We start from the raw sequence: 22,512 nt of genomic DNA, 5'->3' as shown, positions 1-22,512 counted from the left end.
CCCAGTCTGTGCCCAACATGCTTGGGAAAGCATCCACGACTCCTTCCCATCCCTTGACTGGTATGCTTGTGAATCATTTCTAACTCACGGCCCCTCTCTTTCTCCCTCCATGCTCAGGTCTTCTACCCCTCGCTGTGGAGGCAGACCTTAAAAGCAATGCGAGGATCCCAGAAGTAAAAGAACCTGTGCTCCCCGTTAATGTGTCTCTGGTCATGGCTCCCACCGTCCCCTCAGGCCTCCATGACTCCTTCTGAGTTTCTCCAGGGCCTCTGAAGGTGACAACTCTTAGTCTGAGATATGGTCATGCAGGAGTCATGAGATGTTGTGGGGAAAACTGACACGTTCTTAAAAGGTCAAGCTTTGTACTGGAGCGGGGTTGGTGAGGTTAGAACATGGTAGAGGGTCACATCAATTCAAGCAAAGATTTCCAACTCTTTTAAGCATAAAACCCTGATTTTTCATGCTGGGTTGTAAGAAAGTTACAGATTAAAGGGGGCAGAAGTGGAGCTAAAATATCACCCCACGAAGCCAGCACCAACGGGCTGTGAACTGTGTTGTTCTGTTTCAAATAATCGAACAATAGCTGCCCTCCCCTCCTCACTGTTGGCTGACACTGCCAAAAACCAGACCCATGGGGAAACAAGTCCACCGGCACCAGAGCAGCACTGACACCCATGTCCCCCTGATCCTAGTAACGGGCAGCTGACGAGGCCTGACCAAACTGATAAGGACTCATCTTGAGAAGATGAATTCTGACAGTATTTTCCCGAAACTTAGCTGAGGATGATAAATAAGTCATTCTGAAGCTCAAATGCAAAAGCAAACTGTAGGAGATCCCTGACTGGCTCAGCAGTTTAGTGCCTGCCTTTGGCCCAGGGCCCGATCCTGGGGTCCCGGGATCGAGTCGATCGGGCTCCCTGCTTCTCCCTCTGCCTGTGTCTCTGCCTCTCTCTATGTGTCTATCATGAATAAATAAATAAAATCTTAAAAACACACACACACACAAAAACCACAAAAGCAACCTGCAAAATATTGATTTTTTTTGTTCTAACATACCTCTATCAAACACAATATACAGCCATACACCAGCTTTTTTATTTTGTAAAGAATCACTGCCTTACAAGGTACAACCTTTGATGTGTGGGAAGAAGTGGTATGGTTTCGTAATTGCTCAAGGTCTGTGAACATTTTATTTGTTGTCCAGATGAGCAGTTAATAGTAATGGCCATCATTTACTGGGCCAGCTGAGATGCTCGGGACTTACACATCTTATTTAGTATATGCAATCATCCTAGAGTGGTATTATCTTTCCACATTACAGATAAGGAAACTCAACTAAAGCTCGGGAAAACTAGGACAGCTTGTCCAAAGAGTGAGCAAATTAGCAAGCAGCAAGGCTGGAATTCAACACAAGACTGGGCTTCCCACCCTATCAAAATACACCCTTCGAGACCATCCACAGAGGCCTTTCCATTCATCTCTCAGCATGATAAAGTGAACATGGGAATCATGGCAAGAAAGGGGGGAAGTGGGTGGGTATGAAACTCTATATGTACCCATCCCATTGGTCTGAGTACCTCCCAAGACCACGTAGTAAGGGTCACTCTGTTGTCTAGGTGTTTCCTAGTCACTGGTTTCCAAAACCTCTTTCTCAGGGTCTTAGGATTCAGCCAAGGTTTTTGGGAGGTTCCCCTCTAGGGACAAGGCAGGGGCCGAGGAGGAAGCTGAGCAGGGGCAATTCTGAACCCAAATCTTCCCTTGAACTGAACCCGATACATTGTTTTATACATTGAAGTTCTGTTTAGGAATGGTTCATAGGGCAGCCCGGGTGGCCTCAGGGGTTTAGCGCCGCCTTCAGCCCAGGGCCTGATCCTGAAGACCCGGGATCAAGTCCCACATGGGGCTCCCTGCATAGAGCCTGCTTCTCCCTCTGCCCGTGTCTCTGCCTCTGTGTGTGTGTGTGTGTGTGTTTCTCATGAATAAATAAATAAAATCTTAAAAAAAAAAAAAAAAAAAAAGGAATGGCTCATAGAGAGAAACACAGTGCAGGGTTCTTGGCTCTTCTGCAAGTTTGAAAAGCACTGCCCTCACCAAGGAACTTCCGCAGGACACAGGTCCCCAAGGCCGCAGGCTGGCCCTGAGCCCTTAAGGATGCTCATGACAACCTGCTGACAGCTGAGGGAGCTGCCCCCAGACCTGCCTCACAACCACTCTCCTATGCCTCTCATTTGGATAACTGGTAGTGACCCTGGACTTGATGAAGACAGTGTAGCACAGACACACAGAAATTACTAGAGCCAGAGGCTTTGGGTGTTAAGCTTACCTGGCACAGCAGCTGCCATGGAATCTGTAGAAATACAGGAATGGAAAGTCCAGGACACTGAAGAGATCACCTGAGGGGCACAGCAAGAGTGAGACAATGACCACACGTGCCCCCATCCCCAGCTGTCCCAGAAAACACAGGCAAGGGTCTTTAGCACAGCAGCCGTCTGAGCACTGAGCTGCCCAGCACTGAACTCACTCTGGCATTCCAAGGGTTTCTGTGTGTTAGTGGCACTGTCTTAAAATAATAGTGTGATGATCATAATGCTCTTTCAGCAAGAGTCTGTCCCGTGCAGGACCCTATGCTAAAACCTCTACATACAGCATAACATCTCTTTCAGTCCTTGTAATAACTATAACTCTGTGTGTGGTGTTTTAATATCCTCATTTAACTGGTGCTCTGAGAAGTTAAAGGATCTGTCTAGGATTGCACAACTGTTGAACAGTGAAGCCAGAAGGTACACCCCACTCACTCCAAACTCGACAATCTTTCTTTCTTTTACTTTAAAAAAATATATTTTATTTATTTATTCACGAGAGACATAGAGAGAGGCAGAGACACAGGCAGAGGGAGAAGCAGGATCCTTGTGGAGATCCTGATGCGGGACTCGAACCTAGGACCCCAGGATCATGACGTGAGCCAAAGGCAGATGCCCAACCACTGAGCCACCCAGGCGCCCCTTACAATCTTTCCTCCTCATCAGGCAGCCATCCCTGCACAAGGTGGAGTATAAAAGGTTGTTCTATTCTTTTCTGCCTTATGTCTAAAAAAAGACTGTGAATGCATGCCTCTGACATCTTTTTTTCATTTTGTGTTTAATTACTGCACAAATGGCACAGAGGCCAGACCGACCGTGCTTACTCATTTGGGTTTAAGGTCTAAAGGGTACATTTATTTCTAGTGAAGTAAGTTCATTCTTTTAGTTCCACTTGGTGCAAGAGGAAATAATCACACATATTGGCTGCTTCCCCCTCTGGAATTTGAACTTGGTCACAAACAAGAAGTCAGGAGATTAAATAAGCAGAAAGCCTTCCAAAAATGTCCAGAGAAAAGGAATTAAGCATTTCTACAGCAGATTGCCTAATCCTCCCAAATCTGGAGTTTCTGAGACTCTGGAGGAGCCAGACCTTCCAGACCCCCAGGCCTCGGTCTCTCACATCTGGATGGACCAGGGCAAGAAAGGCTGAGCTTCCTAAGGACTCACAGTATGTTAGGTGTGCAGTGCAACATACAGGCAGCAGTTCCTACATCACTGCACTTATTAATCAAGAGTTTCAGAACGAGACAGACTGGGCTGCTATCCTTCCTCAGAGACCTAACCGATTTCAAATAATTCAACCACCTCATGGGAAGGAAAGTCCTGAATTCCACTTCCCTAGAGGTTTTGTTTTTGCTTTTTAAAAATCACAACTATTGTTTTGTTTTCTTTCATTTGTGCATATATGTGTGTGCTTAACTACAAAGGGAAGGGTCTCTTGGGATCCGGTTTTCGGGCAGCCCAACGAGCGGTTCAGAGTTCTCGCTTTCTTCCTGCCACGACTCCACCGGAATGCTGCACCGTCCACACAGACCCACACTGGTGGAGAGGCTTTGCAAATGACACTATCGGGCTCAAGTGTCTAGTGCATGAACAGCACAATTTCTGCGGAGGTCCCTTCCTGCACACAAGCAACAGTGAGGTGACCCTGGGCACCCCAGCCCCAGAGGGCGGCCAGAGCCCCCCCGACCTGTGCAGGTGGGCAAAGCGACAGTCCATGTGGGGTTTGCTCTGTCTCTCTGCCAGCTGTGGTCCTGGGCCCTGTTCCAACTTCCCTGAAGGTGTGAAGGAAACTGCAGTGCAGTTAGTGTGATGACGAGGAAGGGCAGAGAAGAGATAAGCCAGGGGCAGGATCCTCGAGATTCCTGGGGTGTTGCCTTCGCCCCCCCCTGCCCAGGCTCTCACCAGCAGGGGGTTCCTGGGGCATGGGCAGCCTTCCCAGCCCAGCGTGGGCTGCAGAGGGGCTCTGACGGGCAGTGCAATGGTCAGAGGTGGGCTGGGAGAGAGGAAGACAAAGGAATGAAACCATGGTCCTAGGGAATTTACCAGTTATGTGATAACCTTCACCCAAATCCTAAAAAACTCATCCTATAAATTACTGAGAGAGAGAGAGAGAGAGAGAGAGAGAAGAGCTCACTCTTATCTTTGAGCCATTTCTAAGACCTCTACACGTCTCTCACACAGTACTTAGTGGACCCATGCCTGTCTCTGCTTTTGAAACCAGCCAGTCCTTGAGAGGAGGGACTGTCCCTTCCTCACCTCCTATCCACTGCATTAGGATCATCAGTAGTGCATTAGGCTAAGCACTACTGAACCCAGAGTACCTGAAACACCTAACTCCTCTTGCTTCCCCTGCAGAGAATGGGGAAGCAAGCTGGCTACGCTGATCCTTAATTTCAAATCTGTCTCAAATGCTTCCACCACCCCTCCCCGATGCCTTCAGCCTGGCTTCTCTTCCACCAGCAAGGAGGGTGCAAGCCAGCCCCCACACAGCACAGGCTACTGACCATGCTCGAAGATGGGACAGCGAATGGCTGGCCAGCCCAAACTCGTGAGAACTAAATCTAGGAACCTAAAAACCTTGTAGAGATGCTCCAAAGACAAGGCTCCTGCACCAGGTATTGTGGAATGCACAAGTTGTAAACACGTTTTGAGGCAACAACGTGCAGCCTTCTGCACCATGGCCCTGGTTAGGCCTTCCCTTTTTCTGAAGTTTTTATTTCAATTCCAGTTAGTGAATATACAAGTGTAATCTTAGTTTCAGGTGGACAATATAGTGATTCAACACTTGCAGACATCACCCAGTGCCCATCACAGCAGGACCCTACCCTTCCCGAGCCACAGTAAAATTCTGCTGACTTTCTGAGCGAGAGAAGGAATCCGATCTATCTGAAGATCAGAGCATGAAATCACCACAGTGAAAAGTGCAGCCCAATCTTACTACATTCAAGACTGCTTGATATCTGAACATCACATCCTCTCACCACATTTTAGCCCTCAGAACCGGCACGAAACTGGAAGGTTGGTTCCAAGACCAAGCAGTACTTGCTTTAAATCACATATGAACAAAAGGCACAACCAGGTAACAAGGTCATTTCTGGGTCCGGTTCCTGTGGGTCTCTCTCTTCTCTGGGTCCTGGAAATTTTCCCTCTTGAACACACAACAGAGGGACCTGGTACAAACAGGAAATGCAAACTTTCAAACAGAGGAAGAATTTCTCTTCTTTACTACTGCTTAAAATGGTCCAAGGGGAAACAAGGTTCGAAAACTCTTGAAGCCTCTGTGTGAATCATGAGGTTGAAAGATAAAGATGGCAAGGTAGATTGCACCTACCAAGAAGCAAATGCAGTGCCCCGAGGGGGAAAAGTGGCAGGGTCCGCACTCAGGATAAAGAGAACTATCCATCTGATCCCTACCACCATCTCCAATGCACTCTAAAGGTTATGACCCAAAGGGTCATCATCTCCTCCTACAGAAACACTTTCTGGTCACTCAGGAATGAGTGAGAAGGACAGCTCGAGCACTAACAAGAGACCATGCAGACTAGCTAAAATAAGACTGACAACACCAAATGTTAGTGAAGCTGTGGAGCAACTGAACTCTCAGACATTGCTGAGTAGGGGTATAAAATGGTATAAACACTTTAGAAAACTGGTACTTTCTTAAAACTTAAATGTGCATCTGCTCTAAGACACAGAAATTCTATTCCTAGGTATTTATCCAAGAGACATGAGAATATAAGCCCCAAAAAAGTTTTGTATAAGAATGTTCATGGCGGGACAGGGGTTGGGGGTGCGGGGGTGGGGCACATGACTGGCTCAGTCAGTAGAGCATGTGACTCTTGATCTTTGGGTTGTAGGTTCAAGCCCCATATTGGGTATAGAGAGAACTTAAAAATAAAAATCTTTATTTTTAATTTTTATTATTTTAAAATTTTATTTAAACTCAATTAATTAACATATAACAGACTATTGGTTTCAGAGGTAGAGGTCAGTGATTCACCAGTACTCATTACATCACATGCCCTCATTAATGTTCATCACCCAATTACCCTGTCCCCCTACTACCTCTTCAGCCATCCTCAGTTTGTTTCCTAAGATTAAGAGTCTCTTATGGTTTGTCTCCCTGATTTTGTCTTATTTTATTCTTTTCTCTCTTCTTCTATGATCCTCTGTTTTGTTTCTTAAATTCCACATGAGTGAGATCATATAATAATTCTTTCTCTGATTGACTTATTTTGCTTAGCATAATACCCTCTAGTTCCATCCATGCAAATGACAAGATTTCATTTTTTTTTTTTTTTGGATGGCTGAGTAGTATTCCACTGTGTGTGTGTGTATGTATATACATATATATTATATATATTTATATACATATAAAATATATATGTATCTCACATCTTTATCCATTCATCTGCCAATGGACATCTGGACTTTGCATAGTTTGGCTATTGTGGACATTGCTGCTATAAAAAAATAAAATCTTTAAAAAGAAATTAAAAAAAAAGAAATTTAAAAATAGAGAACGTTCATGGAAGTTCATGGAAGTTTTATTCATAACAGCCAAAAACTGGAAACAGTGCCCGTGAGCATCAGCAAGTGAATGGATAAACAAAAGGTGGTATGTTCATACAATAGCACCCTACTTAGTAATAAAAGGGAATCAACTAATGATACATACAACAACCTGGATGAATCTCTGAACACTATATTGAATGAAGAGCCAGATACAAAGGAGTATTTCCTGCCTGTTTCCAGCTATACAAGGCTCTAGAATAAACAGAACTTATCTATGGTAACAGAAATCAGATCCATGGTGGGTTTGGTGGTGGGTGAGAAGGGAGTAATGAGGAAGGGGCATGAGGAAACTAGTGACAGAAATGGTCTCTCAATGGGAGTGTAAGCTACAAAGGTGTATACCTTTGTCAAAATTGATCAACCTGTATACATAAGACAGGTGCATTTCATATATGTAAATTATACCTCAAAAAAATATTTTGAGAGAGTGCGTGCAAGCAGGGAGTGTGGAGGGGCAGAGTAAGAGAGAGAGAAAATCTTTTTTTATTTTTTTTATTGGAGTTCAATTTGCCAACATTTAGCATAACATCCAGTGCTCATCCCACCAAGTGCCCCCCTCAGTGCCCATCACCCAGTCATCCCAATCCCCTGCCCACCTCCCCTTCCACTATCCCTTGTTCATTTCCCAGAGTTAGGTGTCTCTCGTGTTTTGTCACCCTCACTGATATTTTCACTCATTTTCGGGAGAGAGAAAATCTTAAGCTGGCTCCATGCTCAGTGTGCAGCCCAACACAGGGGCTTGATCTCATGACCCTGAGACCATGACCTGAGCCAAAATCAAGATTTGGATGCTTAACCAACTGAGCCACCCAGGCACCCCTATACCTCAACTTTTTAATGTTTTAAAAGTCCTACTAAATAATTAAGATATGGGTGAAAAAAAAAAAAAAGAAGAGGTGAAAAGAAACAAAAAGGAATAAAGCCCTGCTTTATGTCAGCAATTGTGGGGCTGGCTCAGTGGTTAGAACATGTGACCCTTGATCTCAGGGTTGTGAGTTCAAGCCCACATTAGGTGTAGAGATGACTTAAATAAATAAAACTTTTAAAAATTAAGAAATAAAGTGCCAGAAACCAGAAACTGTTAACAGAACCTTCATAAAAACACTGCACCCCTGGGCCTTGAGGATTTACTGTGTCTTACCTAGTACAGGTGTGGGGAATCAGGAATATACTCTCCTTGATACAAGGCTCTGCTGTGGACATTCTAGATGGAAAGTGTAATAAGCAAGTTGGGAAGAATAAAGGATTGTTCTAACTTAAAAACAGGCTAGACTACCCATGGGTCGAATGAGAAAGCTAACAAATTGGAAGGAATTGGGGCTGCCCCATGACAGCAGTCCTTGAGTATTTCTGGAGGACAGAGATTTCCTCAGGTGTTTTATTTGCTGAAACTTTGTAATCAATTGTATACTGCTATGAGAAAACATCTCCAGGATCCATCAAAGAGTTGAGCCAAATCATCAACTGATTTGGCTTTATAAAGCTGAGAAAAACTGATCCCTCAGTACTCTTCTAAATTCTGAGCTTTCATCATTTTTCATACCAAATTTCTACCTTAATATCTATCTACCTTAGTGATCTATTCTACCCCCAAAAATATAACCATTTTACCGTACTCAGGTGCTTTTTGAAGCAAAGAGCCACTGCTTACAGTTGTTCAGGTTGTGTACTGCACAACTTCTCACAATCCTGAGATCATGATCTGAGCTGGAATCAAGAGTTGGATGCCTAACTGACTGAGCCCCCAGGTGCCTCATATCCCCTATACATTTTTAAAAATTCAGTGGTTTTTAGCATATTAACAGAGTTACACAACCATCTCCACTATGGAATTCCAGAACATTTCATCACCTCAAAAAGAACCTGAGGCCTATCTTAAATTACTCTTCTGCCTAGACCATTCTACAACTATAGGCTGTTGACTACTTGGTGTTTCCAGAGAGTAAGTTCCCAAGCTATTCTTGCATTAGCCTAAAAGTTTAGCAATAACTCAAGGTGAAATGTGGGAATGTTGGTCAAACTGTATAAACTATTACCAGCATCACGGTGCTTAGAAACTGGTAGGCAAATGCTCCTCAAATTAAGAGAAGCTCCAGGGACCCCTGGGTGGCTCAGTTGGTTAAGCATCTGATTCTTGATTTCGGCTCAGGTCATGATTTCAGGGTTGTGAAACTGAGCCCCACATCAGGCTCCAAGCTGAGCGTAGAACCTGCTTAAGATTCTCTCTCTCTTCTTCTCCCTCTGTTCCTCCCCAGCCCCCTTGCATGCACATGCACACACTTTCTCTCTCAAAACCAAACCAAACCAAAAGCCAAGAGAAGCTCCAAAAGGAAATTTAGTAACATTGTATAAAAGTATTCATTCACTCCAGAAACTTTATAATAAACTGCAGGATCACTGAAAAAGAAGCCTTTGAAAAGAAGGATTTACTGTGTCTTACCTAGTACAGGTGTGGGGAATGACCTGGGAGAAGGGTCAGGACCTAAACTTTGGTCTCTCTCTACTACTCACCTCCCCTGCACCATCTTGGCCACGTCCCTTAACTGTTCTGGGCTTCAATTTCCTCAATTGTAAAATGTAGCAGCACCTTGGATAATCACTAAGGCTCCTTCTAGTTCTGAGAATCATGAGGAATGAACGAACGAACATCACCTCTTAGTTGAAAGGCAGAGTGATTTCTTTAGGGGAGAATCATTCACCAAAATCTACCACTTGTCACTCAGGGAGCAAACGAGCATGCAAACCAAGGAGAAGCAGAGAATTTTCCAAAGGCTTTGACCAAGACACATTTCAAAGGAGGAGGGTGCTTAAGGGGTTTGTGAATGTCTCTTGGGTGGCAACCTCCTGGCTGCATGAAAGAATGACAAGAGGCATACTTAGAAGCAGACAAGCACCAGCTCGGGTGAGCAAAAACAGGTAGGGTTCACACCATGGGTTTCATACAATTTTTATTTTACAAAGGATAGGCTTTCAACACATGAGAATGCAGAGGGCGCTCAGCACCAAACCTCATAGTCCAGACATAACACCAGGCTGTGGGCATGGGCAGAAAACAGCACATGTGCCTAGTGAGGGCCAGTGTAGAGTAACGCTTGGAAAAAAGAATAATTCAAATTATCCTCATGAGATATGGGTTCAGATGGGTCATATACAATCCAGAAACAATGAATCACTATCAACAGTTCCCTCAGGAGACTAGCTCAAACAGTCTGAAGTAGCTAAAGGCACCAACAGAGAGCAATCATTGTTCAGGGCACAACAGGAGCTAGAAAGGGCTTTGCAAAGAGCCCAGTTCACCTTTCTCATTTCAGCTGAGACTCTGAGGGCTCGGGAAAGGCCTTCTGCCCTGCAAATGGCCAACAGACATGAGTTGAAGGAGCATGACCAATAAAATGTGTATTTCCAGCCATACCACACGCAGATACGATGTTGTTATCTTTGGCATCAACTTCAAAACCTTTCAGAGTAAGAAAAAAAAAAAAACTCACAATGGAACACAGTATTGTGGGCAATTCTTGAATCTGAAAAACAATTCTAGAGTCACCAAGGCAGCCAACAGGGCAAAGGGAAGCTTTTATAAAGATTTTTATTTATTTATTCATGAAGACACAGAGAAAGAGGTGCAGAGACTCTGCAGAGAGAGGGGCAGAGAGAGATGTTGCAGGAGGAGAAGCAGGCTCCATGCAGGGAGCCCGAGGTGGGACTCAATCCCGGGACCCCAGGATCAGGTCCTGGGCTAAAGGCAGATACTTAACCGCTGAGCCACCTACCATCCCCAAAGGGAAGCTTTAAGCCTCGACTTCCTTAATCTGCAATTATAAATAGTGTATGATCACACACGATAAAAATGTATGAAAGAATGTCAGTCGGAAGTAGGATGAATCGGAACTTTCTCACCAAATCCTTTCACACTAGGATTGAAGAGCAATTCTAGATGTTTGAAGGAGCTTGAGAAGAAGAGAAGAGTACTCCACTCGTTCGTCGGGCAGATAACAAACCTGTCTGGACAGCTGAGACCGCACCGATGAAAACACAGACGACAAAATTCAAGAAGGGGTGAGAATAAACTCGCGGGCAGTAAACCCACAAGGGGTCACTGAGACCCATCTCAAGTACGTGGGCGATGCCTAAGCCCTGTGCTCCCGTCCTGGAAGGCAAGCCGTGTTCTCTTCTAGAACGTCCCGCACAGATACAACTGGGCCAGAGCACTGGGTGGAATGGGCAGCATCAAACAAACAAACGGGCTTACCTGTGGGATGAGACGCGACTGCCAGGAGCACCACGCTGAAAACGAAACAGCAGAGCAGTGAGGAAGTCCTCCCCAGCACCGAGAAAACAGCAATGTACATTGCCACTAGTTCTCCGAAACGGGGAGATCTGCCTAAAAGCAGACTATTGGCACCGAATGGTCTCACTCATCAGCGAGAGGGTGAGATCTCCTGAGAGGCCTCAGGTTTGGGAACCGCAGGAGGGTTGGTGGACTGTACTCCAGGACGGACCAAGGACCCACACCTCGCTCCGAGGCCAGCTGTATGGCCGATTATTACCACACTCACCTCATCTGCCAAGAGTATTTGTAAGCTAAACAAAGCGAACTCTGAATTACACATAGGCTGCAACTGAAAAACAAGCTGTCAAGCATGAGCTAAATCTACCATTGCCATAAAATTAATTCTCTCGGAGGTTAAGTTAAATTTTCAAGAAGACAGCCCATAAAATGATCCATTCCATCAACCATGTGCCTGGAAATTACCCGGACTGATTTGCAATAGAAGCTGAAAAGGATGAAGAGGAGGAGAAGTGTTCTGATGCTGGTCATATTGGTCCTTGGTATTGTCCCATCTTCCTCTCTGGAAGCTTCTCCCATCTCCTAGTACCTGCCTACCACACTTTCACACTGCCCCGGGCTCACCTTCTACACCTCTTCCATTGCAACTCCATGCCACCCCAGCAGCTACCTGGTTAGAGGTTAGGAATACAACTTTTTGTCCCATACGATAGGAGGGGATTTTTTTTATTTTTAATGCTAGACAGACTACTCTAGTTCTTAATACTGGCTATGCATCAGAATAGCTAACACCCTGGTTAGAATCTCTAAGGGCAAGATCCAGGCATCAGTTGTCTTCATTTGTTACACCCCCGGGTGCACTAAAAGGCACTGGGGTGGAGAACCAGCAAAGTCCCTAGTTGGTGACATTAGAGGCAGTGTAGAGGACAGTTTGAACAAGGAAGCCACTGTGAGCTTGACAGCTCTGCCCCTCCCTGCCCCTGGGTTAACTCTTTGCACCACTTCTGTTTTTCTCCATCTCTTTCTCTGCTCTGCCTCTGTAGTACTGGTTGTCTGATGGCTCCAAGAAGTGGCATCATGCAAAGGGGCAGGAGGGGAGGAGGGTCAGGAGAGAGGCAATAAAGAAGAGCCACACGTTGGGTCATTCAAGCAGTTGTAGGTTTATAAGACAGGCCTGACATGTAGTTACAAAAAATACGCACACTACAAGCAAGACTGGAGACTTTCTGTCCTTTGCTTGCCATCTATTCTTTCTTTGGCAAACACAGACTCTGTATATACTCCATTATTTTATCTCATTGAGTCCCCTTTTGGTTATAACTTCCGCAGCAGAAGTTATGACTCCAATGGCAGGATAGAAGAGGCCCCTCTCCATCCCAATATTATCTCCGAGGGCTTGCCATGGTACCCCAAATCCCATCACTGGCATCATCCCAAAGGATGTCCCTAAAATAAAATATTAAGGTATAAAAATAAGGAGAAATAATTAAATGAGTTCTCTAATCTCTGTCTGAGTTTTGCAAATCTAGTGGCATGCCACTCCTAATTCCTACGCTGTGATCGCCTAGGGGGCAAGAGCCACCTTTTATTCTTTCTGGATTCCAGGTGCCCAGCAGGGCCAGACATATAGCAGGCACTGCGTAGGTTTTTGGAATTGTAATTAATCGCCTCTATGATTATTTGTGGCGGGCATATGTTTGAAGAGAAGTGTAACTTGAAGCCCCCTACATTTCTAAGACTGTATGTGACATGTAAACTCTAAAGAAGAAATCATATAAAAGGCATATCATGACACATGAACAGCAGACTTTTAAAATGCATTCAATAGCTGTTTATTGAATGCCTGGTCAGTGCCAGGTACGGTTCTAATTTGGGAATATGGCAATGAGCAAAACAGAAAGCCTTCCTCTATTTCCTATATTTCCTCTATAGGAAATATAATGGGAAAATAGGAGAAAAATATGTTCTCCACAGGCTGAAGTCCAGTCAAAGTCATACCCCCCACAGAACTCCTGTCTATTTCCCTTTGACACACACACAATTTCACCTGCAAAATGAGAAAGTGGGGTAGCAGCAGGGAACATATGATAATTTTTTATTTAATATTTAATAATGTCTGCTTATGTTAAAAGGAAATGGCATTAGGCATACATCCCATAATCATTCCTTATAAATGTCTTATATTTCTTAAAATGCTGGTGAAGCCCACATTATTTTCAGCCCCAGATACAACCTCCTCCTTTGTTCCTTCCTTCAGCCTTTCCCATCTGCCTTGGGCCTTAGACCTCTGTTTATATGAGAAACAGGGAAGGTCAGCGTCAGGGGGCAAATACACCCTCAAGAAAATAGTTGTATGTGCCAAAGTAGAGAACCACTCAACCACTGGCTTCTCTCAAAAAAAAATGGAGACCAAATTAGTTCTTGGCCCCGGCAGGCAGAGCTCCCGGCTGGCAGCAACCAGCACATCTGCTGCATGGATCTGAGGAACCCCTCAGTGTCCATGGCCAGGGGAAATTGAATGGCGGCCCTCGTTCTGATTCACACGTCTTCATCACAGGTACTGAAAGAAGACTAGGAAACAGAATTGTGGCTTTAGCCAGGTGTGTGGCAGGCCCAGCCAGGAAGCATTGAGCACCAGGCTCAAGGGCAGTGGGTGTCCTCACTTGAGGGTGGTAGGGAATCGGGCTGGCAGGAGAATGAGTCAGGGGTCACAGAGGCTCACTTTTCCATCCTCTTATTCCTTTGCCGCTAGAGTGGACTCTAAGTTCTATGGAGAAGAAGAACTGCCCAAAGTGTTCTGATGTTATGGGAACATGTTAAACATCAAGGGCCTTCTGCATTTTCAGAAGCGCATCTTAAAAAGGCAACTGGTGTGTCTGGCCAGAGTAGAACTAATGATTGTTTTCAGCAGAGTACAAAAGAGGCCCACAGCCATGCTTGCGGTGGGTCCTTTCAAAAAGGCATTTTAATAAACTACAATATTTATGAGCTTTATCTGCAGATGAAGAATATGGCTCATGTTGAACGTTTTAAGATGAACTTTCTGCAAAAATCAGCGTGACTAAATGCTGAGCAGCACATCCCCAGCCTGGGTCATCTTTGCAAGCAGTCATGCATTAGGGCAAGCTGGGGCTCCCAGCAGCAGATCCCACCCTTCTTCCTCTGCAGCTATTCTATTTAGTAGACAGAGCTCTATCCTCTGTTTGGCTTGGGGCAAGGGTACAAACAGCAGTCCATACACTACATTTAAATGTTATAAATCAAACTTCGAACTTCATCCTACCTTAATAACTATACCTTCAAAAACAACCTGGAAGTCTAGATTAAGATTTAGAATTCTTGGAGTCACTGGAGGTTCATGTCAGAACATGGTGGCATGGACAGTTTCAACCCCTGGCTCCTGGTTCCCAATGAGCCCCCTTCTCTCTCCACTCCAGGCTCCATCCTGAGGCCTCATACACCTGTGTGTGGGCACACTGGCCTGCAAGTCCACCCTCCATGAACACCTCCTCCCCTACTAACAGCCTGTCTTTGGACACTGCTTGGGTCTAGGAATGAGTTGGAAAGATAGGAAACCTTGGAATCAAGCTCAGGACCTCCTGAGCAGAGAATTCTAGAAGAATTCTAGAATTAGAAGAGAGACTGTGGGCCCTGGGAAGAAATGTCCTCTTAGCCTTATAGACTCCATACTTCATGGAGAGAGGTATGATGTTCTGAAATGGGGAGTCAGAAAGAGGTCCCTTTTGCCTGGTCTATGTACCGAACTGCTATTTGGTTTTCTCAACTTCTAGTCATCTTACAAATTATTTAGCTTGCCTTTCTGGTAGGCATACTGGCTCAGCACCCCCTAATCGAAATATTATTGGGAAATAAAAATCCATTAGCTCTAGAAAGATATGAGTTGTTCTTTGAAAATGTAAATTATATTTTACCTGAACATATAGTTTAAGTACTGCTGCTCAATGTCGCTAAGGAATGAGAAAAAAAGAAAAAGATAAAACATGTAAAATAATAGAAATGTTTCACATACACAAAAGGGAGATTATATTCTACTAATAAATTATATCTATGGCTGAGTTTCTACATTTAAAAATGGTATGAAGGGTATTTTATATTCGAAACTTGTTCCTGGTTCATTTTTAAAAAACATTTCCTAGTTTAGTAGTAGCACACACATTTTCACCTGTGGCAGATTAGCTCCTACATCTGCCACTGGGAGAGGAGTGTCAACTCTTTCAGGCCATTGGACCAACTTCTAGGGCCACCATATTTGACAAATAAAAATATAGGACACCCAAATAAATCTGAATCTCAAATAAAGACTTATGTTTAAGTATATTCCAAATATCACATGGGCCATAGTTACACTAAAAAAAGGATTCACTACTTATCTGAAATTCAAATTTAACTGGGCATCCTGTATTTTATCTGGCAACTCCACTGGCTTCTTGCTGCAGAAACACTTCATTAAAGGAACAAGAGGTGTTTTACGGACCTGAAGTCACAGCCTCCAAGTGTATAACCTTCTCCCAGGGGTCCTTCTGGTGGGCCTCAAACCCCAGAAGCCAGCAAACCAGTCCAGCTGCAGCACAACCCATGCAGCGACCACTCTCTTTTTCATTTACATTTGCTAAGGCTGCTCCGTTGACTGCCCACAACAGAGGCCTCATTTTACCCCAGCACAGAGCTCATGACAGGAAATTCTGGATCTAAACAAAGTCAAGTTAGGAAGGGGCTAGGGAAACAAGAGAAATGAGGTGGCCTCTGAACTGGAAGAAGTAAACCAGGGCCCCCTAAGCAGCGGGTCACACAATTTTTATAAAACTGTTGTGTAAAAATTTGCCCATGAAGTAAGAGGGCAGAGGGCCCCCCCCCCTATTCTTTGCACATTGCTGACGACCAGTAGGATCAGGTGCTAGTGGATCCTGCCTGGAATGACCCAACAGCAGGAGAAAAGGTTTCAGGGGCCCCTGGCTGCTGCCCTCACCACAACCCACATATGCACAGTCTCTGGCTGAACAGAACAAGCTCAAGACACTTTGGGTCTCATCCCTTTGTTTTAACCAAACAACAACCCAGCACACTTTAGAAGCTTACCTTAAGGCATTGGGTTTCCGGGACTTCTGCACTATCTTATAAGCCCCTGAAAATGAAGCAGTGGGTGTTACTGGCACAGGACATCCTGCGTAAGGGGTTGCCCGCACCTGCTGGGAAGCACAAAATCCACATGGAGGAAGGCTGCTCTTCCCACACAGGTCACCCACGGCTGACAGGGGGCGCAACAACACTCTGGAGGATGTCCAGGATGCTAACGCAGTCATCCCCAGTGATAACCACTCGGTACAGAGAATGCTGCTGGGCTGGAAGGGCTCATGATCAGAGAAGGATACAATTCACAGGAAGCTTTCAACCTCCTCTGCAGGATGCACAGGAGAAAGGAACACGGCTGCTCCATTTCTGAACCCTGTGTAACACAATCAGGGCCCTGCTTTCCCCCTAAGACCACAGGCAGGAAACACCAAACGTATGATGTGAAATAAAGTCAAATGGCCCTTTTATTTCACTCGCTCACATTTTTTTGCATATACTGCTGAAAGACAATGTTTCCAACACTAACTTCTGGATCTCTTCTCAGCATTTTGAGAGAAGACCAACCAGCACTTATCCACGCTTCTGCCTTGAGCAAGCAGGGCCAGAGCCGTGGTGAGTGAGTTAGTATTTGTGGAGAAAAAGAGGAGACTATGTCAGAAACGGAAACATTTCAGGAGAACCAGATCAGAAAATCCTCATTTAATTTCAACCTTGACACCTTATCTGTAATTTTCCTATTGCTCAGGATTACCGAAAAGTGGATATATAAGAAGGTCTAAGTAATAAGCCTCAATTCTTTAAGTAAGCATTCTTTTAAAACTTACCTACACAGAATAAGTGAATTACAGCCCAGAAATATCCATTGGGATCAAACTGTAACACAGGATTTAAAAAAATAATAAAACAGCTATAAGAAGAGGCAAATGGGATCTAGTGTGACAACCAGAAACCTTAACTGTCAATGCATAGTGCCAACCAAGGGTGCCACAACAGGACTCTGGGGCCTGGGCCAGTTCATCTTCAATTCTCACCCTCATGCCTATGACATCTTTCTAACAGGGCTCTCTGCCTCCAGCACCCCTTTTTCCCATTCTCCACACCACATCTCTAAAACACTGATCCCATGGTGTCACCTACTGCTTAAAATCACTCAATAGTCTCCCAGTGACTTCAGGATAAAATCCAAACTCATGGCACCCTAGGATCTCTATGACAATCCCCTGTCAACCCCACCAGTCCCATCTACTGCACCCCTTCCAGGGAAAGTCACACCTTGCACTTCCCCAAGCCCAAACACTTCCCCCATCAACTCAGCCAAGGGGCACTCCCTCTCTTCTTCCCTTTCTTATTTTTCTCTGTAGAAGTTTATCTCATCTGACACATTTCATTTCATTTGTCACCTCTTTCTCCACCATCTACTAGCCTATAAATTCCAGCAGGGCAGGAATTTGCACAGGGTTACACACACAGTAAGTGCTCACTAAAGTTGAATCACAGAATACAGGACACTCCATGACTGTGCCCACACCTGCTTTCTTCTCCTGGCCATCACCTCCTCACCCTTCAAGATTTAGGTCCAGAGAGCAGAGTCTGGTTCTAGCATTAGAAAGGTCTATGTAAATTCTGAAACCCCCACTTATTTGTGGGCTGGTGATCTTTGGGTCCTCGTTGTTCTTTAGCTATGCAATGGAGACAATAAGAGTCCCTCTCCTTGTGAAACTATGAGATTTTAAATAAAATAAGGCACGTAAAGCACTGGCACAGAGTCTGGCACATAGCTAGCTCCTTATAATTGCTAGCTCTTCCTACTTCCTGGGCCCCAAGTCTTCTTAAGTGCCTCACTATGTCCCGTATCTCCCCAGGACAGAGCCCTGGCTTCCCTGTGTTATAATAATCTATTTCTCATCTGTCCTCCTCCCTTTTGCTCTGATGAGACTCTGACTTCTGCCTGCAAGAGGATAATTTTTCTTTGTGTCCCCAGAGCCTGGCTCAGTGCCTGACACTTGATGGGGACTTAATAAATGCTGGGAGAGAAAAGAGAGAAAACAGACCCACCGCGAGATGACTACTGGGGGGTAGGGGTGGGTCCTCAGGGCCTAGTAAAGAAAAACTCAGGCGAACAAGCGAAAATCACTCTGCAGATGAGGCCTTTGGGGATGAGAGGGAAACTCAACTTTGCCTCCATGCAGTAGGCTAGGGTACTCAACCTGGGGGCCTGGGGCTTGTGGGTCCTCCCAGCACAGACTGAGGGCTAGTGGCACCCATCACGGCACCCAGAGGCCAGAGCTCTGCCATTCTGCTGCAGCCCTGGAGAGAAGGTAAAGTCCTGCAGAAAAGGTGTTGAGCTGGCCAAGAGGTACCCAGCCCGGAAGCTTTTAAATGCCTTTGCACAGGCTGGGGTTCTTCCGATTCTTGAAGGAAGGACTAGGAGTTCTGCTCACACACGCAGGCTGCAGAGAGTAGAAGACACTTGGAAGGCAAAATGAATGCCCTTGGACTTACCTGGGGGTCATTGAAGGGAAGGCATCCTGCGGCAGCCAGAAGGAAGAGGGTGCTGTTCAAAGGGAGAGAACACAGGCAGCTTCACCTTTCAACATCAAAGGGTTTCCCAGACAGCATGGGGGTTGGAAGACATCAGGAGGCGCTTGCACAAGGCCGACACCCTGTGAGACCCAGCCCCGTGCCCCTGTTCCTCCTCTGAGAACCCCACTACCTAGGCCATTTCCAACTGTGTGCTCCACCAGGGACCAGAGAGTCCCTTCCCTGGGGCTCAGCTGGCCATTTCCCAGGACACGGGCACTTGCAGGACATTTGCAAAACCATGGCTGGCTCATGCAAGAAAAACAATGATGCCCATGAAACAGATAATAAGAGATTTTTTTTTTTAACTGCAGATCCCCAAAAATACACTAGTAAAAAAACTGGTTAATCAGACTGCAGATCCACCTCTCAGGAAAAAGAAAGCACCATGTAAAGCATAGTAAAATCTTTTGTGCATAATCCTCACCAAATGATCAAATGTAACAGCTCCAATGACAGGACAGACCTACATCCTGAGCCTTCTGACATGACATACTGAGGAGGGCACAATGTCATTGTCATTCGTGTGGCATTTCTGTCAAATATGCAGAATGCACCTAGTGTGGCCGGGTGGGCTCAGAGCTGGGGACCCACAGCCCTGGGAAGACAGGGCTGTGGGTCCCCAGAACGACACCGGACATCCGAGGCACAGGAAGGTCCTCCACGTCAGCCCACCCCCCTTCTATAGCCTTGCCAACTTTTAAGACACATGTACAAAAAGCCCGGAAAAGACTCCATGGCTGCAGATTGCCAAGAGACTCAGAGGCAAAGGGTGGGGTGAATGGGGGAGAGGCTATGGGAAGGGTTTCTGGGACTGCACAGGATTAGGTAGGTTTTAGGTGGGAGACAACGAGAACCCTAATAGATTTGGTGTCTGCATAGAGTAGAAGGCTGTATCGGATATAGGATGCTTCCTCATTCACAGGCAATGAATGTTAGAGGTCCTCTCAAACAGACAGCCCCTCGAGGCTGATAGGACATGGGGGACTGCCAGGTGTGAGACAGCACTTGGTTTCCCACCAACCTTGGCTTTGAGCAATACATGATTATATCAGGTATTAGTGGGTTTTAATTCCTCTCTTTAACACCTGCTAATCTTTTAAACGAGAGGATAAGTCCTGAGAGTGTTATGTTTTGTTTTGTTTTGTTTTTTCCGCAAGTAGCAGCCTGTAATAAAGCAAAATAAGAGACTGGATGAAAGCCCAGAAATATCTGAAACAATAAGTCCTAAATCCATGTGTCAAAGCATTTCTGTTGGTTCTCTATCCTCAGGACTGAGCTTCAGAGCTATGGCAGAGGAGGCAGGTAGCAGCCAGAGAACAGGGTTACAGGTCAGCACACCGAGGGCCCAGGGACCTGAGAGTCCAGCTCAGCTCATGGTTCCGCCCCAGGGACCAGGCTCGAAGGGCAATGAAGCCTGCCCTTAGTCACTCTGCTGTGGCCCAAGATCACGACTCAGATCCCTGACCTTGCAGGCAGTGCTTTTCCCACCATAGGAATCATAAAGACTCAATAAATTGCAAACATTATTTTAAAAGTTTGAAGTCATTTTCCATGTTTTTCATTGTCCTTCTCCCATCAGTATTGCACAATTCTTAGTGAAGTTTTGGGCATCAGTGATGAAATCTACAGATTATTTTCCCCTTAGGAACAGAATATTTCAGGGAAGAAAACCAGAGAGAGAAAGAGATAGTAAAATTTAGAATAAGACACAAAATGGGGGAATGTAGCTGTTGATAACAAATTCTGTCAAATCTCAAATAGGAATCTTAACAGTTTATCATCAACATTTAAAATCAGGTTAAATCTTCTATTTTAGAGGGCTTTGGGTTTTGCTTTCTTTTTCTTTAAACTTACCTACAGATCTTTTCAGGAGAAGTTTTCTGTATGAAAAAAAGAGACATATAGTTAGTCTTAAAAATTCTCTTTTCCCCTTAAATAAAATACTTAGATCAAGAGGCAAATAAATTTCGAGTAAGCTTATTGGGGGCTTAAGAGCGGGCTGCACCTCAGTATTTTTTGAGGCTTTTCCTGCTTGGACCACATGAAGGATGACTCAGAGGCCAAGTTGAGTCACTTGGGCAAAGCACTCTGGGTGTGCAATTTTACTACCCTCACCTCTGGAACTGTGTTTACTCACAAAACCCCAAAATGATGCCAGGGCCAAGCCTTCAAGTATCTCACACACCAAGAAAGGGAGAGAGAGCAATTGATGTGACCTGTGTAAGAAGGTAATTCAAGCTCTCATTCAACTTCTATTCCAGTCCATCTCCTTACATTTGCCTTTCACTAATCCAGCTCTGACTCTCAGCAGTGCTGTAAACTCTCTGGGATGATGTATAAATGAAGAAACAGGAAAAAGGAGAAGGGAAATCTCTCTCTCTCACTGCTAGAGAGAGAGAAAGGGCGGATTGGGGAAATCAAAATTTGGCATTCTAAAACTCCCCGAAATGAAGAAATTCTAATGAGGACCCTACCTTTATCCTCTCCTTTTTATTAGTCATTTTAAGGGAATGAGTTCTTTGCACTCAGGTATAAAGTTCTAGCAGGAAGAAGCAAGATTTTTCTATATTTGATAGAAGAAATAACAGATTAATTCTGGACATTTCAAAAGGATTACTTTGCTAATTGGGGACAAACTACAGTGCTTTGATTCCAGTTCATGAAAGTGAAGTATGAACATATTGTTTAAAAATGAAGCACTCTTGGGACACCTGGGTGGCTCAGTGGTTGAGTGTCTGCCTTTGGCTCAGAGCATGATCCTGGGATCCAGGATCGGGTCCCGCATAGGGCTCCTTGCATGGAGCCTGCTTCTCCCTCTGCCTATATCTCTGCTCTCTCTCTCTCTCTCTCTCTCTCTCTCATGAATAAATAAATAAAATATTTTTTAAAAAATCATATTAAAAAAAATGAAGCACTCAGAAGGTACAAACTTCCAGTGACTAGAGTCTGTATTGTAGATTTGAAAGTTGCTGAGGGAGTAGATCTTGAAAGTACTCATTACAAGGAAAAAAATGTATAACTACATATGGTAATGGATGTTAACTAGACCTATTGTGATCATTTTGCAAGATACACAAATATCAAGCCATTATGCTGGACACCTGAAACGAATATAATGTTATATGTCAATCATATCTCAATTTTTTTAAAATGTAAAGCACTGACAAACATGGTTTGCTATAAAGGCTATCTTCAGTTTTCATGCATTACTAAATAATCTAGTTTGCCCTTGTTTTAATAAATAGATCATGTTTGTGAGCAAAGTAGTGGCTTGCATCTTTAGATCCTTAAATCTTATCTCTGTGGAATCCGCCTCAGCTGGCCATGCCAACCTTGACTCCACTGCCACCTGGTGGGGGACACATCCCTTCAGTAGAGGAAGGATGACCCAAAAAGGTGACCTGACTTTGGGCACCTGGAGAATTGCCCTATCACAGGAAAATGTGTCACTGAAAGATTCTGGGCTAAATGTAATCAACATATCAACAGTTTGGCAGAAAAATAGGAACAGACAGGATAGAGATGAAAAGCATGGCCCAGCTGTTCCATGAGTAGTAACACGTGCATCCAGCAACTGTTTGGGGACTTCTGTCACAGGGCAGCAAATCAATA

At 44.8% G+C, this 22,512-nt stretch overlaps 1 protein-coding gene across 14 annotated transcripts in view; it reads right to left on the bottom strand.

Moving 5' to 3' along the window:
* The window catches only part of TMEM241 (transmembrane protein 241), a 109,949-nt gene that overhangs the window by 42,033 nt on the left and 45,404 nt on the right, over positions 1–22,512 (bottom strand). For 10 of the 14 annotated variants that reach the window (XR_005362562.1, XR_005362564.1, XR_005362566.1 and 7 more), the window contains exons 6-11: positions 20,755–20,780; positions 18,820–18,871; positions 16,324–16,433; positions 15,159–15,194; positions 11,188–11,222; positions 2,324–2,393 (exon numbers count right to left, since the gene is read on the bottom strand). Coding sequence is in view for 7 of the 14 variants with exons in the window: in XM_038543662.1 (XP_038399590.1) it covers positions 2,324–2,393; positions 11,188–11,222; positions 15,159–15,194; positions 16,324–16,433; positions 18,820–18,871; positions 20,755–20,780 (329 nt within the window). In the remaining 7 variants the exon portion in view is untranslated. Of the gene's footprint in view, positions 1–2,323; positions 2,394–11,187; positions 11,223–15,158; positions 15,195–16,323; positions 16,434–17,141; positions 17,191–18,819; positions 18,872–20,754; positions 20,781–22,512 lie in introns of all 14 variants that reach the window. The other 4 variants (XM_038543659.1, XM_038543661.1, XM_038543658.1 and 1 more) reach the window with 4 other exon arrangements.

This window comes from Canis lupus, chromosome 7 (assembly GCF_011100685.1).
Source record: "Canis lupus familiaris isolate Mischka breed German Shepherd chromosome 7, alternate assembly UU_Cfam_GSD_1.0, whole genome shotgun sequence".
Lineage (NCBI taxonomy): Eukaryota > Metazoa > Chordata > Mammalia > Carnivora > Canidae > Canis > Canis lupus.
This window is presented reverse-complemented; position numbering and strand designations above follow the sequence as displayed.